Source organism: Gymnodraco acuticeps, unplaced genomic scaffold (genome assembly GCF_902827175.1).
Source record: "Gymnodraco acuticeps unplaced genomic scaffold, fGymAcu1.1, whole genome shotgun sequence".
Classification (NCBI taxonomy): Eukaryota; Metazoa; Chordata; class Actinopteri; order Perciformes; family Bathydraconidae; genus Gymnodraco; species Gymnodraco acuticeps.
Window position 1 is genome coordinate 167,641 of NW_022991165.1, and position 9,540 is coordinate 177,180.

At 36.6% G+C, this 9,540-nt stretch overlaps 1 protein-coding gene across 4 annotated transcripts; it reads left to right on the top strand.

Annotated features, from left to right (window-relative positions):
• The first annotated feature begins 2,029 nt into the window (after positions 1-2,029).
• Positions 2,030-8,851, top strand: LOC117560658 (asialoglycoprotein receptor 2-like). 4 transcript variants are annotated; one of them, XM_034237593.1, is made up of 9 exons: positions 2,030-2,156; positions 2,788-2,859; positions 4,011-4,070; positions 4,402-4,473; positions 4,994-5,164; positions 6,318-6,407; positions 7,168-7,340; positions 8,203-8,315; positions 8,393-8,851. In XM_034237593.1, exons 1-9 carry the CDS (start codon positions 2,153-2,155, stop codon positions 8,517-8,519), a joined length of 882 nt encoding a protein of 293 aa, XP_034093484.1. In that variant the 5' UTR covers positions 2,030-2,152; the 3' UTR covers positions 8,520-8,851. The 4 variants fall into 4 exon arrangements, with proteins under 4 accessions (XP_034093484.1, XP_034093486.1, XP_034093488.1 ...); XM_034237595.1 differs by having other exon boundaries at positions 5,015-5,164; XM_034237597.1 differs by lacking the exons at positions 2,030-2,156; positions 2,788-2,859 and adding an exon at positions 3,524-3,588.
• The last annotated feature ends 689 nt before the right edge of the window (positions 8,852-9,540 follow it).

Consider the following 9,540-nt stretch of genomic DNA (forward strand, 5'->3'; position numbering starts at 1 on the left):
ACACACAAGACCGCAATTATGGCAGAAGCAAAACATATATAATTTTCACTCCGAGTGGGAGGATGATTATTTTTGTATCTATTCCAATTCAAAGTCCATCTGCAATGCGAGCGTGGCTTTATCGAAGAAGGGTAATTTAGGAGCGGCATTTCAAAACAGTGCACAAACGCTACGAGACGGAATTCCCTCCTAATTCTGCCCTACGCTCCCAAAAGGGGAGGGGCCTGAAAGGACGGCTAAATGCACAGCAGTCCATTTTCACCAGGCCCAACAACAAGAGCAAGGCTGCTTCCAGAGCATCTTATCGTGTCAAGTCACGTTATTGCGAAACACATGAAGTCTTTCAAAGACGGCGAAGTTGTGAAAGAAACATTCCTGGAGGCTGCCGATGCGTAATAAAAATAACAGTACCATTTCAACAGGTTTTTGATATGATAAAAACTCAAGTTAGATACCGTTATTAATCAGCTTTAAGTTTGAGTTTGTTTGAACTTATTCATTATAATTATTGTACAAAATGGTATAAGAATGCAAACTTAAATTGATTATAGTCTATTATCAATTCAGGTTAAGAAACTAGTGTTGCTTGCATCCTATTTTAAAGGCATTTCTTTTTATATTCTACTAAAATGCAACAAAAAAAGGGTTTGATTCTATTAATTTTGTCTTTTTTATTGCACTTTGGCAGCAGATTCCTGTGTAGCTTCAGATCTGAGTTGTCTTATTAGTAAGCCTAATGTATACTTTTGTAGCAACACTATTTTTATATAATGGCAAAGAAAGGGTTCAGAGTCTTTTCTTTTGTCCTGTGTCATATGTGGCAGCACTGTTCAATGTTTCTTGAAAACATTACCCACTGTAGTGACGTGTGAATAAACTCCAACTCTGGATCAACAACACTGTTGTGTAACTTCAGTTAAATACTTGTATGTGTGTAGATTAGAAAGAGGTAAGATAAAGGATCTGCAGTATTTGATGAAGTATTAATCGTACAAAGGTCAGGTTTATACAAGTAGAAGTGTGTATTTACCTGGTAGTAGGCTGTCAGTAATGGCTACGCCTCTCTATTTGGACTGGTAGATCTCAGCAGACTGGCAACTTTAAAAGTAGCTCTCGGTTCAAAAAAGGTTGGGCACCCCTGTAATAGACGATGGGATCGAGGAGAAATGCTCTCCGCAGATCCATTCTCACTGCGTTTATCAACCTTTTTCTAACTGAATATCAAGCCACACTTATTGTTTTTACTTCTTTATTTTAATTGTATAATCAAACCCTTTTGTTGCCGTCAGTTATAGAGAGTAGGGGCTCAGAATATTGAAATCTGTATTGTTTCATCGTTCTTTCCTTCTAATTTTGTATTATTTTCTAAACCACACACTGTTATTTACTCAACAATAAGACCTTTTTGTTATTTATTTGGTTGATTGTATAAAGTCAGACTTTTGGAGTCCGTCAGGAATGTTCTAGAGTCTGTTTCCATAAGTGCTGTGATGTATTTAGTTGTGTAGCTGATTGTTAACTGCTATCTTAGTTTATCCCTATCTATAAGCAATGTCGTGTTTTACTCTGTTGTCAACGGTGATTAAATGTGCTGCAGAACATTGCTTTTGTCTTTTTCTTGAAAACATCAGTAGGCTTTAATCAAGTCAGGAGGAACATCTTATTCACGATGATGTAACATGTTTTATGAAAATTAGGCAAAAGGAGATCAGGCCTCAATATGCAGTCATGTAGTCAACATGTATATTTTCTAGTCTTTTAATTTGTATTGTCTTTTTATGCTGCTGCTACGCAAACATTTCCCAATTTGGGATCAATAAAGTACCTCTTATCTTATCTTACCTTATTTTGGTGACTAAACATACGTTTTTGGGGCCTAGGAATCCAATGGAGATGTTCAAATTGCATTTAATATGATTATTGTATTAGGAAATCCAATATGTTGGACGTGTGACTCTATTAAAACCCGGTGAAAGGGAACTTGTTTCAAGTTCCGGTTGAGACTATTTGGGAAGTATCAACATGACATGATTTAAAAAGATGCCATCTCCACCTCGAAGCAGAAGTCTACTGAACCGTCACATCAGAGAGACGCTCTCATCAGGACTGCAGCAGGACTTTGTTCAGGACCAAAGGAAACATAATCGAGGATATGGGTAATTAAAGAATATTCCAGAGTTTGTGTGTGTGTGTGTGTGTGTGTGTGTGTGTGTGTGTCTAAGATATATCCTATGATATGTTTTTCTTTGCCTTTACCAACATGGTTTACTATCTATGACCATATATGCGTAAATTGCTTCTGAGGCTTGACCACTCCCTAGCAGCACATTATTTTAAATATCCAAATCCATTTAAGGTTGAATCTTTACAATTATGATTGATCAGCTCTGCTGAACATAGAGACATCATGTTTAATGCATTTGGGATTTTTTAGAGTGAATTAAGCAAAGCTTGTAGTTTAAAATATGTTAACCACACATGATGAACTATTGTACTAAATACTAAATGTGCTTCATTTTCAACAATAACATGAACAAATGTTTTATTTATAAGATTTGAGTTTGTCTAATTGGTCTTTAATCTCGTTTTAAAAAGTCAGCATGATACACTTCTCTGTGTGTTTTTAGTTCTGCTTTTCTGCTCTGTTCTTTTCATGACTGCAACTGATTTTACATCGTTGAGTTTGATTATAAACTCCATCCTTTAGTGAAATGGTTCCTCATGCGTGCTGAACATAATGGGAGGGAAGCTGCATATCTGATGAAACAGTATGTGTTTATCTTCCAGAGGAAATCACAGGAGAAGCTGACTATGTGAATGCACCAGAAGGCCCTGCGGATAAAAAGGCACCGCGTCCAGGTGAGCTGTGAACACAAGCAACCATGAGATTTATTCAACAGTCATATTATTTAAATAAAATAGTGATGAAGGTTAAACATGTGAATATTAAATCAGCTCTTTTTATTTTATATTAACTGTTCATTCATGTTCAGTTACGTTACTCAGTCCAGAGGCCGCTTTTATTCAATGCATTTTCCACCAATAGCAGTGTGTTTGCTGATAGCCATTATACAATCCATCTTTTGTCCAATGGTTTTTGAAGTTTGATCATATTGGGAGTTAAATTCACATCAATGCACACAATGTATACTTAATGATAATAATAATGTCTTGTTTTTCATTACTGCACATAATGTATTACAATTCTATTTCTGCGATTTCAACCATATTGTAACATCCCGTCATGTCTGCTAAATTGTTTGTCATGTTAATCAGGTTCATGTTATTGTTTCACGTTTAGTTCATAGCCCAGGTTAGATTTATGTTTAGTCAAGTATTTTTGTTCACCTGTCTAGTCCTGTCATTGCACTTCCTATTTTATTTTGTACGTACCTCTTGTCTCTCATTTCAGGCCCCCTTACTTCCTCCCTTTGTGTGTTTTCCCGCCATCGTCAGCGTCTGCCCCGCCCCTGATTGTTTCCACCTGTTCCCCCTTACCTCATGTATAAATAGTCCTGTCTCCCTTTGCCAGTTCGTCTTGTGCCTTGTGCCATTTAGAGAGCCAGCTTGTTTCGCCAAGAGATTAATGTATTTTGTGACCATAGTCAATTGTATTTAGTTTGTAATTTGCTTTACTATGTTTTGCCTCTCAGGAGTGATTTTTTGTTTGAACTTTATACTTTTACAAAGTAAAGACTTTTTTTGAACAAACTCTCTTTTGAGTCGTGCGTTTGAGTCCAAGTGTCTGTAAGGTTCTTAACACATATTCAATGTAAATACTGCTCAAGCAGTTTTACATGTAAAATATATGTATTTTAGTATTTAAAAAGAAAAATGTATGTTATTATAGTTTTCTTAAAATAGTTTTATCTGTGTTTTATTTTAATTTTAATGTATGTCCCACAACACCAAGTCAAATTCCTCCTATGTGTTAACCTACCTGGTAATAAACTGTTTCTGATTCTGATAAACTTCATAAAAACTTAACACATTACGTCTATATTTTTCAGAGGACACCAAAAAAGGATCTGCCCCAGAAGGCACCGTGGATACAAAGGCATCCCCTCCAGGTGCATGATCAACACATTTCACTATTTAATACTGTTAACACGTTTAAAAGAACAACATAAAGGTAAAACAGTGAGATAGTGACTATGGTTACAATTGCTAAGCTATTTTTGTGGTGTGTTTATTATGTATTAAACGCATTAGCTTAGCCTGCTAAAGTATGTACTAAACTCCTGAGCTTGTACTTATGTTTTAAGTATTTTAGATGTTTATATATTAAATGTTTTAACCAACTTGCGACCTCAGTTTTTAGACTAAACTGTATCTGTGTATATGACTTTAAAACCTTTGAAACCTTTGTTTAGGTTTTTTAACTGAATGCTTGTTTTTCAGGCTTGAGGTTTGTTCTTCCGATAGCAGTGTGTTGGATCATACTGTTAGCCATCATGGGTCTCCGTATCTACTGTGAGTATCTTCTGAGTGAATGTCAGTTCAACAGTTTGTATTAGATGTGACCTGAAGCTCTGTAACTCTGTGTGTCGATCCAACATCTCCCCTCTCGTTCGCTGCCACACATGTTGCAATAGGAAGCTGCCATGTGGCGTGAAAGTGAAGCGTGTGTGAAGGTGTTTGCTTGTTTTGCTAATTGGGCAAAAAGCCGCAGTTTAAAGTTGTTCCTGTTCTTCAGTAAGCTCCGTGACTTATCCTTCCTGATGTTCAAACTGGCTCTGTGCAAAGAGGTATTTCAGTGTTTGATACTTGAAGTACTTGAGATAACAAACGCACTGCAGAACTTCCCATAATCTTCAGGTAAAGTTTAGAATATAATTTTGCACTAAACAAGGCAGTTGTTCACGTGTTCATATGAGCACTTGACTATTGATTCAAGATGGATTCAAACATGTGAACCCATTCTTCAATGTCTGTTAAGAACATTTAAACAGAAGTTTCACAGCCCAACACCTCCCTCTGTCTGTCTCTGTTGTTACCTCTGAACTTTCTGAAGACAACGCCAAGCAGACTGCAGAAATCAAGACGCTGACATCACAGAAGGATGGCTTGACAAAGCAAATACAAGAAATGGAGAGGAACTGGAATGAGCTCAACGTCAGTCGAGCTCAGTGGAGCATCAATGAGTACTGCAAAGAGGGTGAAGGTATGTTCAGGAACCATCAACGAGGATAAATAAGCTTGACAATATCTATTGTAAAACAATATGCAAATGTCTCACGTTACTAAATGTGACCCTGTCTTCCTGACAGAACTCTGTGTGGTGAAAACAGAGGAAAGGCATTCACTGAATCATTGCACAGAGATATAGGGTGACCACTGTAGAAACAGATCAAATTCTTAGTGCTTGCAATATGAGAACTGCCATTTCAGTATACTACCATACGAGCATTACACAGAGGGCAATCACAGCAGCAGCTTTTGCTTTAGCTAAATGTTACAATAAAGTAAGAAACCCTCTGATTTCTCTAAACACATTTCTTTATTACAACACCACACATGTATTTGTTTTATTAACCTCCAAAATACAAGTAAATACTAGAAGTTTAACTTGTGGTTAATCGTGATTAGTCGTTTTAGTGAATATCGTGATTAAAACGTTGTATCGATTGATATCACTAGTTTAAATGTCATTATATAATGTGTTTGTTTTGCATTATGGTTTATTCCTTTAATAATTTAACAGTACTTTAAAGTGCCTTGTTGTTGAAATGAGCTTTATTTTATAATAAAATGTATCATTTATAATAATGATGGTTATTGTATTCATGTTTCTGTGGTCTTCATTTTAACTTTTGTTCTTTCTTGTGAAGCGCTTTGTGAAATTCTATCTGTGAAAGGTGCTATAATAAATAAACGTATTATTATTGTATGCGTGAGTTGCTTCTGAGGCTAGACCACTCCCTTGTAGCAAATTATTTTACATATCCAAATTCATATAAGATTGAATCTTTAAAATGATAATTGATCAACTCTGCTGAACATAGAGAGACTATTTAATATATTTGGGGATTTTTGGAGAGTAAATTAAGGAAGAAGCTTGTAGTTTATCAATATGTTAACCACACATGATGAACTATTGTACTAAATACAACATGTGCTCCATTTTCAACAATAACATGTACAAATGTTTTATTTATAAGAAGCAGATTTGAACTTGTCACATTGGTCTTTAATCTCGTTTTAAAAAGTCAGCATGATACACTTCTCCGTGTGTTTTTAGTTCTGCTTTTCTGCTCTGATTCTTTGCGTGACGGCAACTGATTTTACATTGTTGTGTTTGAAACTCCATCATTTAGTGAAATGGTTCCTCATGCGTGCTGAACATAATGGGAGTGAAGCTGTGAATGCATCAGAAGGCCCTGAGGATACAATGTTAATGCGTCCAGGTGAGCTGTGAACACAAGTAAACATGAGATTTATTTAACAGTCTTATTATCTGACATTCTGTTCAGATGTATTTCTCTGTCCCCTCTGCAAAAAAAGTGATTGGCAGAAGAGCGTTCATGTTTAAAGCCCCAACAGACTGGAATACTTTACCTGCTGCTATTAGATCTCTTGCATCATTGGGTTTATTTAAACATGCATTGTTATCTCACTTTCAACTGGTCTGTACTTATTATAACTGATATTGATGAAACCGATTTGTTTGACTGTCTCAAATTGTAATGATTGTGTGCATTGCTTGAATTGTACTTAACAGACTGTATGTTGTTTGTCTTGTGTGTCATGTTTTGCATTTTGTCTTTTTGTTTATGTCTGTAAGTTGTTGCTATTGTCGGGACCCCCTTGAAAACGAGATGGTGCATCTCAAGGGGTTTATCCCAATGAATAACATTTCTATATATATATATATAAAACTAAAATAGGGATGAAGGTTAAATACGTGAATATTAAATCAGATCTTTTTGATCTTTAATAACTGTTAATTCATGTTGTTCAGTTACGTTACTTAGGCCAGAGGTGTCTATTATTCACTGTATTTTCCACCAATAGCAGTGTGTGTGCTGATAGCCATTATTAAATAAATCTTTGTCCAATGGTTTTTGAAGTTTGATCATATTGGAAGTTAAAGATTGGTAGATAGGTAATAATGATCACAATTACAAAGCAGTCATGTGGATAATGGGTTGGTCTCTGTTGTTTCAGTGGCACAGTGTCGACAGTGTCGACCATGTGAGAAGAACTGGATACCCTACGGGCCGAGCTGCTACTCGGTGAAACACCCTGACGCTACAGAGCTGTTAACCTGGGAAGAAGCTCGAGAATACTGCAGAGCGCTTAACGCAGATCTGGCTGCTGCACATAGTCTAATTGAAAAGGTACAATTATGAAATTATAAGTATTTTCTGTAAGTCGGGACACACTTTGAGTCATAACGTTTTGCACAACAGCTAATGTACACAACTGTAATTTATATACAATCGTATATTTGTGTTTCTGCTACTGTAATATATGGGTATTTTATAGAACAGTCTAACTTCATTAGGAGTATTATTTTTTGTTCATGTCCTTTCTACTGTAGATACTTGCTGCTGTTTATTGTTTTTATTTTTTATTTAATTTTATGATGTTTATACTTTGTCCCCTCACCTTTAAAGATTTTAAGATCGCCTGAAAACATTGCTGCTGTGACAAATAATTTCCCAACTTCGGCTAAATCTATTTCAGAACATGTTGATTTGAGTATTGTAAGGGAAACTTCTGTGTAGCAATGCAGTGGGAGTCACCGACTCAGGAAGGAGACACGGTAGGAGCTTTGATGTCAAAACACTGATGATTTATTGGAGTTTCGGAGCGTTCACATCACAAATCACAGCAGTCCCGGTGAGACTGCATGGGTGGGTTGCCACGTCAATTCTAAAGAACTCTACCTCAGACCCCTGTATTTAACTAGTTCTGAGAGCATCTTCAACATGCTGCATAACAAGATAAAATCATAACACCTCTATCAGCTGACGCAAACAGGCAGGAACATAGAATCATAACACCTCTATCAGCTGACGTCAACAGGCAGGAACAGGGAGACAGAACACTGAGAGCACAGCAGCCAAGGTTACGAGGTGCGTGTGCTCAGTCAGGACAGTTTGAACTGATAAACTGGGTCAAAGTTATGGGCCTTGGAAAATATTTCCACAACAAGTATTATGTTTAAATACCTGATGACTTTCTATCTGCTGTCAGATCATGATCAATATATATAGGCCAGTTAGTTCAGCAACTAACGGATACTGGATTGGTCTGAGAGTTGAAGACGGGAAATGGAAGTGGGCAGATGGAAGTGATCTGACTGATAGGTAAGAGACACGTTACTAAACACTTTGAACCATAAACATCTATCAGCCTTTATCTAAACTTCCTGTTTTCCCCTCAGCTCCTGGATAGGAAAACCTACTGAGGGTCACTGTGCACTCTCTGTCCGGAACAGCCCACCATGGTCATCAGTGAGCTGTGAAGAGAAACAACAATGGATCTGCCAGAAGAAAGCTCTATCTGTTTAAACACTGCAGTCATACTTGTACTCTTACATATGCTTTTCTTTTACTTTTTCAGAGATGCAGTAACCTCATTTATCATATCAGTATATCGTGATCATTTGATATAAAAGGACCAAAACGTGCTCAGTTTGAAATGTTTTAAAACGCTGCTTTATGTGGGCCAATAGGAGTCGCTGCATCTTTGGTTTCAACATAATGAGCTCAGAGATGTTTTCTTAAGCATTTGTATTGTGATGTTTTACATTTTAATATGTAGAGATGAGTTATGTGTGTGATTTATCTAGAAGCTAATTCATGTTTTGATTGATTGATTTTTTTTTATTGATACATTTATTTCCAACAAGTAAAATAAATAATTACAAAACAAAACAAATGTTGCAGTGCATAGTCATGTAAGAGAAATCAAAACAAAAAAAATACATTTACAACAACAGCATTAGCAACATAAACAGTGCCACATCTAGTGTTCGAAAAGGAGTGAGAAGAATTTATTTAATCTCACCCCCTTGTCCCTAAATGATTTATTTATAATCTATAATCTGCAATAATTATCATATACTCATGTTTGAGTCTATGATGTTAAGACAGCCATGACAGTTTCATCCCACAGGCAATAAGGCTGTTAAACACCTGAACTGTTGAAACAATATCCATAATATTCATATGGCTGCTACGTAAGGGATAATGTGCAGCATTATGTGCACCTTCCTGCCGATCTAGATCCCTCCGCTTCGAGTCGGGCTCCTGATCAGCCTGTCGGTGTTCTTTTCCCCATAATGACCGCGTCACTGCACATTATCCCTTACTTGTTATAACCTTCTTTAGTTTAGGAACCACTGGACCTCCCTCACCGAAAGGAGAGGAGAAAATGATGCCCCACAATGCTTTGCAGCCGCAGCATTTGCCGTCACACAACAGTCGGCCGTTCACGGAAACAAACGATTATGACGGAGAAATTATATCATGAAAGTTACGGTGCTTATTAAGCATTTTAAAACGTATGTGGTAAATTGCCAAAGTGCTT